The sequence below is a fragment of the Enoplosus armatus genome, chromosome 3, assembly GCF_043641665.1.
Source record: "Enoplosus armatus isolate fEnoArm2 chromosome 3, fEnoArm2.hap1, whole genome shotgun sequence".
Classification (NCBI taxonomy): Eukaryota; Metazoa; Chordata; class Actinopteri; order Centrarchiformes; family Enoplosidae; genus Enoplosus; species Enoplosus armatus.
In genome coordinates, this window is record NC_092182.1 from 13,526,905 (window position 1) to 13,541,952 (window position 15,048).

Consider the following 15,048-nt stretch of genomic DNA (forward strand, 5'->3'; position numbering starts at 1 on the left):
GTCCCTCAGGAATTTTAAATGGCCTCTGGCAGTGTGTTCAGTGAGTCTGGATATGAGAGACAGACCGAGAAAGGGGTCCTCCCGTGCTATGTGTCTCACTACATCACGCCGTCTCTTGTGTCTTTGCAGCTCCGGTGGTGGTGAGTCTAAGTTGTTTGTCAGGCCTTATGTATCACCTACGCGTCTGAGGAGTGAAGCCATGAGTGAGCAGACACTTCACCGGCTGTGACAGGGCGGCCTGCCGGAGGGCTGAGAGTGACAGCAGGGGTGGATTCTGCCTTTGTTTGTGTTTACCACAGAGAAGTCAGCAGAGGTAACCTTTCTGTGGTCCCTTCATCCCTCCCACCATCCCTCTGCTGCTCACCCTTATACCTCTCTCATCAGGCATCTCAGGGGGAGGCCTGGGAAACTATGACTTCACTGTTTTTATGGCACAAAGATCCATTGTGAGATCCTTTTACTGTTCCTTTCTATAGAACAAGAGTGGGAACTGCTCTAGCCTCCGTAGCCAACATGTGAAGAAATGCCACCCTGGGTTAAAGTCTGGGCCTGAATGCTGCAACTGATGATAATTTATTAGTGTTGAGGCACATAAATAGTTTTTGGCAGCTAAAAATCTCTCAGTGAATCTGTAAATGAATAGAGATATTAGTCTTTTCCGCACAGCAACAAATGGAACAAAGATTGTCAATGGAAGTTTATATTTTTAATTACAATTAATTTATCAGATTTAATTAGTCAGATATTTCATTGCTTAATTGATTTTTGATAGAACCATTTTAGGAAAAGTCATGAACTGAGAGATGTAGTGTGTTTATTTTAATAGAGTTACGTGCATTTGAAAACGCGAGGGGGGTAAAAATGTTAAAGATCATTTCTTTGACATTGATTGGATAATTTGACAGTAGAAACCGACAGAAAACAGAGGTCGCCAGGGGACCCAAACCAGGGTTGTCACGGTTACAGGCATCTTGGACCACTCGGTCACCACGTCGTCCTTCTGTAAACCGCCTCCTAATACTTCAGATTACTCACTTGTATTGAATGTCAAACCAAAGAGACAATGTGGGCCCATAAACAAAGTGATGCTTCTTCACATTAACACATGCTCTTATCGCCAGTATATTTTTATCTGAACATGTCTAGAGAATAGTTCACACAGTGTTGACAAAAAAATGTAATTTGTGAAACTTACTTTCATGGTGATTATGAAAACTCTGGAAAAGAAGACGGCAGAAAAGCCTTTAAGGCTGCTTCTTTTTAATATTTTCCTTCTTCCTGTGTGGACATGTGTGGATCTCATATCACTCATAACTGCACCTCTTTTAATAAAAAACATCTATGCCCTGCGGAAATCTTCAAACAGGCAGCGTGTGATGTAACAGGTTTCCCCGCTTTGAATCTTCAGGACTGCCAGACATGCAGGACTGATCCTTAAGTAAATAATCTGCAGTAAATGTTGACGTGTAGAAAGTGTGAGTGCAGGTGTGTTACTTTTCTGCACTGTTTTTTTGCCCATGTTTTGTTGAGTCCAGGTCCAACAGCTTTCAGCTGCTTTCTACATCAACTCAACATCAAAGTTTGGTGTGTTTTGGAATCAACATATTGTATGAATACCTTTAACAAACTGTATGATGGATTTGTTACGATAATAATAATGTTCAATGTGGATTCAACAAGCATGAAGTAAAAGGTGTACATCCTTCTGGTTCAGTCTTTTTACCTCAGATTCAGAGTGCATTTTCATCGTGTTTACAATGTTTCATGTGACATAATTCCAGCTTAATCTATGAGTAAGGAAAACTTTGCAGAACACGTCCCATACATACATAAATGTGCTGTTAGTGAAAGGAGTAGATTGTGATCAGCAGATAAGGTTTTTCAGAACAACCTGCCTGAAAAGTCAGTCAGTTGCAGGCAGCTCTGTCATTCTTAAAGTTTATGAAATATTGTAATAATAATGTAACAGTTTGTGGTGGTAGGTTACTGCAGACGTGTTATGGATGGGCCTCCAACACTGTCTTGCAGCATCTGTCCCTGTGTAAATCCATACTTGCCACAATACTTGTCCTGTATAATTACAGAAATATAAACTATTAGATAATTAAAAAAGTAAAATATGGCATAAAAAGTATAATAAAAAAATTACACGTGTCTGAATTTGGAAGTACAATTTCTTCCATTTCCTTGTAATTTAGAAACTATGGGTTAATTATAAATGTAATAAACTAGGCAGAAATACAATAAACGACTGCTCTTTGGTTTGTTATCAAGAAACCATCTGCCCTGCTGATGTCAGCTGTCTGTCACATGCTGTTAAATGTATTTGCAGCTTCATAAAATGGCCTCAAATGTTTTTATGGTTCCCATCACATATCTCTCGGCAAACATGAAGTTGATTTCAGGTTGTGTTCACTGATATATTTTTAGTCAAAGGCTACAGAGGCTCTGATTGCAAAGCAAGACAACTATCTATCATAGGCTTTGATACGTGTTAACTAACCCTGATGCTGATTTACAATCAATCAATCAATGGGGGGGATTGAGTTTCATGTGAGGATGGAAGCGTCTCAGCAGCTCTACCTGCATGAATAACACCTGAGCTACACACAGATCAAGAGGTTGTGTCTGTTTGATCTTCTGTCAAAGCAGCAAATCTCGACTGGCACTACTTTTCTACTCTTTTCACTGTCAGCTGCTCGTTGCTTATTCTTTTTGCAGAGGGAATAAATGTATGCATCATGCAAAAAGTTGCCATTGCTAATGAGTTTATAAGATCATTAAGTTGGCAAAAGTTTTTGGAGTGCCTGACTGTACTGACTGTGCAACACCGGCCATCTGTTGTGCAGGACTTCTCGTTCCCTGACACGAACACACGCCCACTCGTCTCTCAGACTTCACACTTACTAATCAGTAGGAAAGAATGAAGTTGACCTTAAACAAAAAGTTAGGAAAACAACAAAACATCTTCAACAAACATACTGTATGCAGTGTGGAGAGACATGAAACAAGCTGTGACAAGCTAGTCCTGCAGATAAAAAAAATGCTAAAAGATAATTATCTTCAGCAGTCACATGAAGTTAAAGCTGTTAGTTTCACTGTCCAGAGGTTCAATTAATCACACAAGGAAATGTGACACAGAGTAGAAGACAGTTATTCTTATTGCCACTCTCTACGTACACTTCATTAATCACGAATGATAAATCATGAAAGGAGATTATAGGTGACTGTAAAGGACTCTGTCTAAGATGCCTGGAGAAATTAATATTTGGCTACGCTGTTTTGAATAAGTTAATTCAAACAGAAATACCAGGAAACTGTTGTATCTCTGTCAATGTCCATACAATGAATTACAACCACTGGTAAAAATTAATAACAACCCATAATTACAGAAGGGAATGTAAGCTGTCTCTTGTATATCTTTTATCTCTCTCATTCTCACTCGTCTCCTGGTTGTTTGTTGTTTTCATGTCAGGTGAATGGTTTTCTTCAGCGTTCTCACACTCAGCTCAAACGATTATATCATGGCGCCCTCTGTCGATCACTGATGGGGAAAGATGTAGCCGGAAGTAGTAGAAAGTGAAGATGACAGAACATCAAGATGAGTCCAGCTGGCGCCCATTACATTTCCTGTTTGGGCGTATGGCTTTCAAAATAAAACCAATGTTTTTTTAAAATGGTTTCAATTATGTAAAGTGGTTTTTAAACACCATTCCCACTAATATATATTGTTCAATGTCACATTAACATTGTGACATTGAACAATATTCAAATTAGAATTCTATAATTATTCTATAATAATTTACAGATATTTGAAGAAAGAAAGAAAGAAAGAAAGAAAGAAGGAAAGAAAGAAAATGTATTTTGTATTTGTATTTTGACATATAGTTTGTGCATAAAAACTTAAGAATAATTGTACAGAGGGTATTGTACACTACTTTCAAAATGCCACCCTCGCACAGTGTATGATTGACTTTGAGACGTATTTTGACATTTACTTTGTCCAAATTCTTTAGTTTTGCCAGATTCAATTTGAGCGATGCTTTTATTCTGGAGGATTTGGCCGGAAGTGTTTGTGTTGTTTCTGCCGGGCAGCAACAACACGACGCCTCGTGCCTGACAGGTTGGTCTGATTCCAGTTAGCAAATTTAAAACAACTGACCCTTACACGATTGTCAGTAGCTTCTACAGTTCAACCGGTGGGCTCATCACATAAACACGCATCATGATGTGGCAGCGGTTTAATATAAAAGCCGTTTTAGTCGCCAACGTTACCTTGTGTGTTATTTTTAACAACTCCGTAGCTCCTTAAAGCTAACGTTAGCCTGGCTTAGTACGTTGCCTCTTCAGCAGTAACGTAACAGGTTTATTCACAGTGTTCAAAGAAACAGCATTTCATGCTACCTTTTGACAACATGACAGCACTCAATAGTTATTTAAAATACTTGATTCCCATTCACTCTTTATGCTTGAATATGCAGCATTCCCAATTTGAACACCTCTCTCTCTCTCTCTCTCTCTCTCCCTCCCTCCAGGTGTTACATGTGAGCCGCTGAGCTAGCCACCAGCTGTGACACATATCATCCAGTTATACCTCTGCGTCAGCATGTCCTCCCAGGAAGATGGTGCTGCAGAGCCGGGCCCTAACACCGTGGAACCATCCACCTCTTCCTCCACTGAGAATGACGACGCCACCACTGGGGACATCATCACCGTCACCATTGGAGCCACCGTGCCCACAGGGTTTGAGCACACAGCAGCAGAAGAGGTTCAGGAGAAAATCGGGGTTGACGCACGTATCAGCAGAGACCGTGGTCGTATATACTTCCCAATTACCACTGACAAGCTTTTCCAGGTATGAAACTTGGAGCCAATGCATGCCTTGTTCTTCCAAGAAGTTTCTCACTGTCACATTGAATTGGAGGCACAGAAGCATTCATGTTGAATGGTAATAGCTGTTTATATGGAGCCCTGTGGTAATATGATGGAACAGCCAGGTGAAAAAAAGTGTACAGTGAACCTAAATCCTGTCTTTCTGTCGCTTCATTGATATCCCCACTGTAGGTTCATCTTCTGAAGTCTGTGGACAACCTGTTTGTTGTGGTAGAGGAATATGATCATTACCAGTTCAAAGAATCAAAGGTAACTTTCAGCTATCTTTATTCTGCTCTGTTCTGATGTTAAGTGTATTATCGTCAGGGTAATAAACACTGTGTTTTGTACAGGAGGAGACATTGATGGAAATGCAGCAGCTTGCCTCCAAACTCCCCTGGACTAATGCCTTAGAGGTTTGGAAACTAAATGGCACCTTGAAAAAGAAGAAAGGCTACCGGAAAGGAGGAAATGGCACCAAAGTAAAACCTAATAGTGAGGCCACTGATGCAGCTGTGGCTGACGCTGAGCAGCAGGAGCTACCTCAAGCGGCGCCTGTTGCTGAAAGCCAGGCGGAGGCGGAGAGCACGCCTGACCTGGAGTCCAGCACGCAGGACTCGGAGGAGGCAGCACCCGAGGCCAAACTCATCAAGTTTCGTGTGACGTGCAACAGGGCCGGTGACAAACACAGCTTTTCCTCTAATGAGGCAGCCAGAGACTTTGGTGGGGCCGTGCAAGAATTCTTCCAGTGGAAAGCAGACATGACAAAGTTTGACATAGAGGTAGGCATGCTTGTTCAGACTGAACTGACGCAAACTGAATACCATTGCACTAGCCAAAACAAACTCTCCCTGTTACGCAATTTTTAAGATAAATTTGCAAGGCATAATAACCTAATGTTTAGTTTAATGAGCAACAAAAGAAAAAATAACAACTCAATTAAGTAACATTTTCCATAAAGATAAGCTGTTTGCTTTATGTGACAAGTCGCCAGCATTGTATCAAATGATGGAGATGCATGTTTCTCAAATTAGGTTTAGGTTTTGTGTGAAATTTAGGTTTTCACACGGTGATAAAGATCTGTGGCCCTCTACAGTTTGTCGGATTCTCTCAAAGTATTTTACTGCTTGGTAGCAGTTGCCAGATGTGTGTTGTATGACTACTAAAACCGTTTGCCTGCAGACTAAATTCCGTTTTATAGCTGCATGGTGAAATGATTAGTAAATTGCCCTTTATGTGTTTGCTTTGTGCTTGTTTCATTTTTCAGTGCACTAAAGATAATAGACTAGAAAAACTACTAACTAACGCACTGACTGTTATTTTAATTATTGATTAGCCTGCAGATAAGTTTCTCAGTTAATCAGTTACTCATTTAGTCTATGAAATGTCAAAAAGTAGGGAACAATGGCCATCACAAGTTTTTTAAAGCCCATGGTGTTGTTTTCTAACTGCTTGTTTTCATCCAAGCAACAACCCAAAACCCAAAGATATTCAATTTACTGTCATATATGACAAAGAAAAGCAGCAAATCGTCACATTTTAGAAGCTGGAACCAGAGTATATTTGTCATTTTTGCTTGGAAAATAAAAAATCCAAATTGAGATAGTTGGCAATTCATTTTCTGGCAATTTGTTTCAGCTTCATAAAACATACGAACATATGCATGGTTACACTGATAATTGATTTCCAATCATGTACTGTATGTTTCTGTGCTGCAGATTTTACTAAACATACACAAAGAAGAGATGGTGATCGGCATCGCACTCACAGAAGAGAGTCTTCACAGGAGAAACATCAGTCACTTTGGACCCACTACTCTGCGGTCTACCTTGTGCTATGGCATGCTCAGGTAATTCTGTAACACTGTGTTCACCAGGTACACCATGTCATCCTGACGACATCACGCTGTTACGCTCAAATGATATTTTCTGGCTCTGCGTAGCCACAAGGGTCCATGTGACGTAAGTTTTGTCATCTGCTCTTGTCTGTAAAAGTCAGAGCAGATGTTTGTGTACAGCTTTTATTTAATGAATGTGGACTGTGTATGCGTGCCTTATTGTCAGCCTTTGTTTTCGAATGTATCAGGTTTTTACACATATTTTATATATATATATATATATATATATATATAAAGTCAACTTTAGATCTGCCGTCATAATGACACTCGTGATGACCTTAGACAGCTACCAAGGTTACAGGGGAAGGAGGAAGAGTTGGTGACTAAAATACTGCCAAGATGCAACCGAAGACTCTCAGCTCACAGAAGAAGAATTCATTTATCTACTCCCACTCACGCAAATAGACGCACCTGATGAAAAAGGTGCAAGACACACGCACAGTAAATTCTCCTCAGCCGTAACCTGAACTAGGCTCCATAAGCTAGAGAACTATGTGTTTCTGTGTACTTACGCAAAGCAAAGTTGGCCAAATGACAGAGAGAATGAAAGGATCAATACGTTTGCACTGATCTTTCGTAAAGGAATATTTCCAACACACATGGGTGGGGCTGAACCACAATACTTCCATCTGAAAGTAGTCATAACTAAGTTGACAGTGAGGTAATCATGCCTGCCCTGACTGAGTACAGGCATTTCCAGTACCATCACACTAGCCAAGAACAACTCTTCTCTGTTGAGATAAATCAGCTAAGTCACACCTTAGTGTTTATTTTCAGCGTCACAAAATAGACAAGTAACAGCTCTGCTAAGTAACATTTTCCATGAAGATAAGCACGTAAATTAACATTTAGTGATGAGTTATAATGCAGATTTTGATGTTTCTCTGAAGGATTTAGTAAACCTCTCACACAGAGGTGATGATCTGTGCACCTTATCAAGAATGCTTTCTTGGTATTTTTCTGTTTAGATGTTGAGAATGATATAATGGTAATTTGACTACTGATGACAAGGTTTGCTCACAGTGCTGATGTTGAATTGGAGACCGTAGTGGGCAGAGATCATTAACCAATTTCAAAGCCCTTTGTAATTTCATGGAAGACAATGGTTTGTAGTTTGTATAACAGAGGCAATTAGCCTGGATACTTAAGAGTCATAACTTTGATAGTCCATTTAGTCACACTGTACGCTAGTCCAGCACTATCTGTGCCGAGCTGAAAACGTCATCTCAAAGTGCTGTTATCAGGTCATGCTGCAGTTAGAATTTCCAAAAGTAAATAATTTTTTATGTAGAGGTTCATTCAGTATATGATCCAAAAACTTTTATGATTATATGTTTCACGTTTCAGTGTCTTTGCACTTATCTAGCAGTTACAAAGGTACTTTGTGAAACAAAACATTTTTTGTTTGCTTTTCAAATACAAAGTACAAAGAGAGCTACGCAAATATATAGAAATCACAACAATGTAATGCAGTGCTAATAATCGCACTTTGACTTTGATAATATTCAAGTATTTCACGTTCAATTGTTCAATTGTACTCGTTGCAATTCTAATTGGTTCTTAATTTAGTGACAGGCACACAGTAATGTTTGAAGTGACGGATGCATCAGATGTAAATAATGGTTCAATAATGGAAGTTGGGCGTAATGTAAAAGGCTGTAGGGGAGTATTGTTCAGTAATTGAACCTCATTGTGTTTATGAGAGTCATGTTCAGTGTTCTGGCAAGTCAAAACTGTCTCTGCTGGTGTAGATTTGGGATGCTGTTAATGACGATGATGCAGTAAAAGTCAGTTATTAGAAATTATAACAATTTATAACAAATATTCTAGTTTTAAGACGGCATTACTGTACAGTAGATATGTATGTGCTATGTAAATCTGGTAGGAAGTGGTCTAATGAGATAGAGCAGCAGTCATTCAGGAAGGTTTTTGTATTTTTCTCGGTTGCGATGACGGGGTCAGGAATATGTTGGGGGCATCTGAGGAGAAGAACAACAGAATTGGTGGATGCTATATATTGACATGTATAAAAAGAGTTCATATGATAATAAAACCTTGCATGTTGCATTGGTGTTATATTCATACTCTATGTTCTGTTGACAGGCTGTGCAAACCTCAGGCATCTGATATAATACTTGATCCAATGTGCGGGACAGGAGCAATACCGTTGGAGGTGAGACATAACTTCTGTGCCTAAGCTACAATATTCTAACAATATGTTTGCAAGTTTTGCTTAGAAGAAGAAAACATAAAGTGGAAAGAATAAATACAGTACTAATTAAGTGCTAATAAACTAAAGTGCTAATAAAGAAAATGTATGCTTGCTTATCCCTCATCATCTTTTATCTGTAATCAGGCCTGCTTAGCTTGGCTTTGCTTCCCCATCTGGCCGCTTCTTAACACCATCGGAAAGTAAAAACATTTCCTTAGTCAACATGTCATTTGAAGCAGCAGTGTTTTTACAGCCTGTTCTCACAATCTCTGAGTAGGAGGGCTGTCGATAATATCAAATGTTATGTTATAATGTTATATAATGTTTTTCTTCTCCAGGGGGCCATTGAATTTAACAGCTCATTCTACATAGCCGGTGACAACTATGATATGGCAGTTAACCGCACAGTCAATAATATATGTCACATCCAGAAGCGGAGGGCAATCAAGGGCAGGTGAGAGGGTGGACAGCTGAACATCTCATGAGGAGGTAGTTTTAATATACAATTTTGTGTAGTTGATGGTTATCATAATGACTTAAAATCCTTTTTTTGGATCTTTTCAAACAGTGCATCTGATCTGCCCATTGACACAGTGCGTTGGGATCTGTGCAATTTACCAATAAGGACCAGCTCTGTTGACATAATCATCACGGACATGCCCTTTGGAAAGAGGTACAGTGGTGCACAGTACATGGTTGATTAAATACTATGTTGAAATTATACTGAACCAGTGGATTTATCTTTCCGCATTTTCATTCAACCCTGACGTGTAAAATAGTTCATTTGTTTTCTTGAAGGATGGGCTCCAGGAAGAAGAACTGGGACCTTTACCCCTCCTGTCTGAGAGAGATGGCCCGTGTATGCAGACCAGGCTCAGGAAAGGCTGTCTTGTTGACGCAGGACAAGAAATGCTTTTCCAAGGTAACCGTAATGGCCATGCACATGACAGGAATTCAGCTGAGATATTACAAAATGTTACCAGGAAAATATGATACCATTACATGACAACTTTTGTCGCAGTGCAAGTCCTGTCTTGCCACCATCTTCCTGATAACAATTCATCCTACAATAGCTGTTGTTCGTATAAATATTAATCCAGACATGCTCTTGTTGGCAGCATATGCACACAACAGACTGCTTATTAGGGAAACAACAACTGTCTTATCGTTCATAAAGCGGCTAACTCACGCCAATAAACAAATGGGGCAACGACCGGTGATAAATTCTTAAAGCTATGTTAGACAACACACAGACGTGTAAGCTGGTGAATCAAGAAACACAGAGGCAACACACCTCATGTTGTCGCGAGCTGCACTGTGGTGCCTTGTTGTCAATGATGCAGAAACAAAAAATAATCCAGTTTCTTGAGTTTAGAAACACATTTGGACAAACAGGATTGCTCCTCAGACAGTTTTTGCAATATGCACCTGCGTAACATGACCGCTAGGAGTTGCTTTTAATCAGTGAAGTATGCAACCTTTGTACCTAAGCCATGGTAATAATAATAGGTATTGTGGTACAAAAATTTTATTAATTTACGCTGTGGTGGGAACAGGGAGATGCACCTGCTCAGAAAATCATTGTTGTAATTATCCTTAACTGCTCATGAGGGCCCGGGTGCAACCTGCAACCTGCACGCCCTCTGATGCTCCGTCATATGTGTGCAGGTGTTCCTGTTACAGTTGGACAATACACAAAGTAACTACAATGTTCCACTTGAGGACAATTGTATTAGTTTGTATCCCCACCCTTGGTTCTGCTTTTTCCACACCTCAGCTGAGCTTGAGGTGGAGGTGTGTCAAGATTTAACTAAATAGTGCCCTGTGTGTACAAATATACAACCTGTTGCCATGGAAGTCATTCTAAATATAGCCACAATCGATAATGATCAGGGTCCAAGCAGATCACGAGCATTTGGAGGCTTGTTTCATATTTAATTGACGCAAACCTCTTGATTTTTTTAAAAATAATTTATTGTGGTCATCACTTCATGCTTTGTTGCTACTTTTAATAAAACCTGATTGGCTTGTATAATTGAAACGGATTGACTTTAGATCAGCAAAGTCCGTAGATGAACCTGACAAAGTTTCTGACCAGTTTTTGAAAATAGGATTTTGGGAAAATGTTTAGACATTTTAGAGCAGAAGACAAGTGGCGCAAAGATGCAGATGACTTGAAGATTAAAATGATGAAAGAGTTTTCACTTTAAGCCAAGCCGTTTTCGAGATTATTGTGAAAATGTAAACTTGATTGTTACATCACCACTTTGAGGTCAATGAGTGTCATTTTACGTGCCTGAGTAGTGGGTGGAATTGGCAACCCACCTGCCAATTTTTTGGTCTCACTGTTTTTGCTGCACAAACACTTTAAGTAGCGAAAAAGAAGAAAGAATAATGAGAACAAAAACAATGGGGCTCCAGCAGCGAAGCTTGGACACCATTTGAAAAAATAAAGCATTTACATAAAGTTGTTTAGTTCCTAGCCAGCAGTGGCCATCTCAGAAGCCTCACCAACTGTTGTTTTTAATAACAAATTGGCTTTCACATTTTTGCTGAGTGCTACTTTATATTTCTGTTCAAACAGAAGCCCAAAGGATTTTGAAAGAAATTTCAGTTACAAACACCAACAGGGCTGGAAGTCACCACAGTCTAAATAGATGAAATAGTGGAAGCCAAAATGTGTGCTGTCCTTTGAGCACAGTAGAATTAAATGAACAAAAGCCACATTCTTCAGTCGTTGCTTCAACTGGACCTGAGAATAGCCTAAACTCCAAAGTGCAACGCACACTGACCATATTGTGTAACGTGGCATCATTTCACATTAGCCACTAGAGGAAAATTCAGTCATTAAGATTCATGCTCTGGGAACTATGAAGGTGGCAGTCCATCTAACAAAGTAGTTGTTTAGATATTTCATTCTGGACCAACGTGGTGGGCCGACAGACCGACGACCGGTCCATGTATTGTGTGTATCTGCACTTCAAAATAATAACACTTTTGAAAACATGTTACAAAGGGCTGCGTAAAATGGTCAGAAAGTGTAACCAATGAAATTAAATGATAGTTAAAACAACTACTGGAGAATAAACTCTGTAGCATAATGAGTTTCGATGAGATTTGACAGTATGTTAATATATACACTACCGTTCAAAAGTTTGGGGTCACCCAGACAATTTTGTGTTTTCCATGAAAAGTCACACTTTTATTTACCACCATGAGTTGTAAAATGAATAGAAAATATAGTCAAGACATTGAGAAGGTTAGAAATAATGATTTGTATTTGAAATAATAATTTTTTCCTTCAAACTTTGCTTTCGTCAAAGAATCCTCCATTTGCAGCAATTACAGCATTGCAGACCTTTGGCATTCTAGCTGTTAATTTGTTGAGGTAATCTGGAGAAATTTCACCCCACGCTTCTAGAAGCCCCTCCCACAAGTTGGATTGGCTGGATGGGCACTTCTTGCGTACCATACGGTCAAGCTGCTCCCACAACAGCTCAATGGGGTTTAGATCTGGTGACTGCGCTGGCCACTCCATTACAGATAGAATACCAGCTGCCTGCTTCTTCTCTAAATAGTTCTTGCACAATTTGGAGGTGTGCTTTGGGTCATTGTCCTGTTGTAGGATGAAATTGGCTCCAATCAAGCACTGTCCACAGGGCATGGCATGGCGTTGCAAAATGGAGTGATAGCCTTCCTTATTCAAAATCCCTTTTACCCTGAACAAATCTCCCACCTTACCAGCACCAAAGCAACCCCAGACCATCACGTTACCCCCACCTTGCTTGACAGATGGCGTCAGGCACTCTTCCAGCATCTTTTCAGTTGTTCTGCGTCTCACAAATGTTCTTCTGTGTGATCCAAACACCTCAAACTTCGATTCGTCCGTCCATAACACTTTTTTCCAATCTTCCTCTGTCCAATGTCTGTGTTCTTTTGCCCATATTAATCTTTTTCTTTTATTGGCCAGTCTCAGATATGGCTTTTTCTTTGCCACTCTGCCCTGAAGGCCAGCATCCCGGAGTCGCCTCTTCACTGTAGATGTTGACACTGGCGTTTTGCGGGTACTATTTAATGAAGCTACCAGTTTAGGACCTGTGAGGCGTCTATTTCTCAAACTAGAGACTCTAATGTACTTATCTTCTTGCTCAGTTGTGCAGCGAGGCCTCCCACTTCTCTTTCTACTCTGGTTAGAGCCTGTTTGTGCTGTTCTCTGAAGGGAGTAGTACACACCGTTGTAGGAAATCTTCAGTTTCTTGGCAATTTCTCGCATGGAATAGCCTTCATTTCTAAGAACAAGAATAGACTGTCGAGTTTCACATGAAAGTTCTCTTTTTCTGGCCATTTTGAGCGTTTAATCGACCCCACAAATGTGATGCTCCAGATACTCAACCTGCTCAAAGGAAGGTCAGTTTTATAGCTTCTCTAACCAGCTAAACTGTTTTCAGCTGTGCTAACATGATTGCACAAGGGTTTTCTAATCATCCATTAGCCTTCTGACGCAATGAGCAAACACATTGAACCATTAGAACACTGGAGTGATAGTTGCTGGAAATGGGCCTCTATACACCTATGTAGATATTACACCAAAAACCAGGCATTTGCAGCTAGAATAGTCATTTACCACATTAGCAATGTATAGAGTGTATTTCTGATTAGTTTAAAGTTATCTTCATTGAAAAAAACAGTGCTTTTCTTTCAAAAATAAGGAAATTTCTAAGTGACCCCAAACTTTTGAACGGTAGTGTATATCTATATATTTATATAGATATATATATATATATATGTCTATATATATATATAGATATAGATATATATCAGTGCCTTCTGAGGTGAAGTCACTTCTTGTTGTGATGGATACTGATGTGTTGATACAGTTGTGATACAGTCTCAAATGGACTTGTGAGCAGGAAAACTTAACTGGCGGTGCTGTGAAGATTTTGGACCTCAGAATGGGGTCATTGGTCAACGACTTGGTTTACTATTGACCTTGATGGTACATGGAATTTCCCAAGTGTGTTGAAACTTTATTGTACTATTATTATTGTATAGTAAAGTTGTGTTATGTTGTAAAATGGAAAAGGCCAGTGTTACTGGTGTGATTTCCCCTTCTACAATCCATAAATGCCAGTGTTTTTTTTATGTTTATGCAGCTCTCCGTCAAGTTTAAACAACCTAATGTGGTCCTTGTGCTTAAAAGCTTGCGTGCAGAATCAATTTATCCTGAAATAATCTCTTAATAATCCTTCCACAGTTAGAGAGATACAGGTTTAACTTGGCTCAGTCTCTGCATCATGGAAAAAGGCCATTACCAGCTGTATTTGTCTAAGCAGAGACCTTGTTTTACACAAAACAAATGTCTCATATGTTAGTTTGTCCTCACAAGATTTATTGCGTCCCCAGGCTATCTCGAGGATGGGGGGACTGTGGAGGAAGCTGCACACTGTTTGGGTGAACGTCGGGGGTTTACATGCTGGAGTCTACCTCCTCAAGCGAACCGGGGCCGTGTTTGGCCAAACTCCGGAGGACGTCTACGAATCACGAGGAGCGGTTAACACACAGGGGGACGAGAAGGAGGACAAGGAGCTCTCTTAATTCACATCCTGGGTTTAGGTTCTGGATTTATGTTTGAGGCAATGTAGGATTTACATTATTTATATTCTCTTAAACTTTTTTTTTATTGATTCAGGTTCTCTGGTCAAGCGTGCCAAGCAAGTTTTAGTGTATACATTTTGTATTTCTCATTTGGTTTAAAGTGATAAATGGCTAAACTGGAAAGAGAAAAGCTGTTTTCATGTTCAGCAGCAGTTCAGTGCTTCTCACACCGTCACACGGTTCATTTGTCATGTTGCTGTTCAGAAACCTGCCGAAGGTCGTTTCATTGCACATCTCAGACCCGCTGTGTCCACTTCACTGGAGCTGCACATTGCCATTTGTTCTGATTAATAAAGATTCAAACAAAACGCCAGCCGCTGTTAATATTCATCACTTAAAGCATTACAGTTGCCCAGTATTAAGACAAGTTGTCTGTCAGAGACAAAGAGGCTAACCTGAGTAGAAGGGGAAG

At 39.8% G+C, this 15,048-nt stretch overlaps 1 protein-coding gene across 1 annotated transcript; it reads left to right on the top strand.

Annotated features, from left to right (window-relative positions):
* The first annotated feature begins 4,111 nt into the window (after positions 1 to 4,111).
* On the top strand, positions 4,112 to 14,942 carry thumpd3 (THUMP domain containing 3). The gene is made up of 10 exons (XM_070903000.1): positions 4,112 to 4,123; positions 4,536 to 4,855; positions 5,065 to 5,142; positions 5,226 to 5,654; positions 6,591 to 6,721; positions 8,873 to 8,942; positions 9,320 to 9,435; positions 9,550 to 9,654; positions 9,780 to 9,903; positions 14,385 to 14,942. The coding sequence occupies exons 2-10, from the start codon at positions 4,607 to 4,609 to the stop codon at positions 14,574 to 14,576; spliced, it is 1,494 nt and encodes a 497-aa protein (XP_070759101.1). The 5' UTR covers positions 4,112 to 4,123; positions 4,536 to 4,606; the 3' UTR covers positions 14,577 to 14,942.
* Positions 14,943 to 15,048: the final 106 nt, after the last annotated feature.

Coding starts and splice junctions, on each gene's coding strand:
- thumpd3 (XM_070903000.1), top strand. CDS start 4,607: ATGTCCTCCCAGGAAGATGGTGCTGCAGAGCCGGGCCCTAACACCGTG. Junction 5,655..6,590: donor TGACAAAGTTTGACATAGAG/GTAGGCATGCTT, acceptor TCTGTGCTGCAG/ATTTTACTAAACATACACAA. Junction 8,943..9,319: donor CAGGAGCAATACCGTTGGAG/GTGAGACATAAC, acceptor TTTCTTCTCCAG/GGGGCCATTGAATTTAACAG.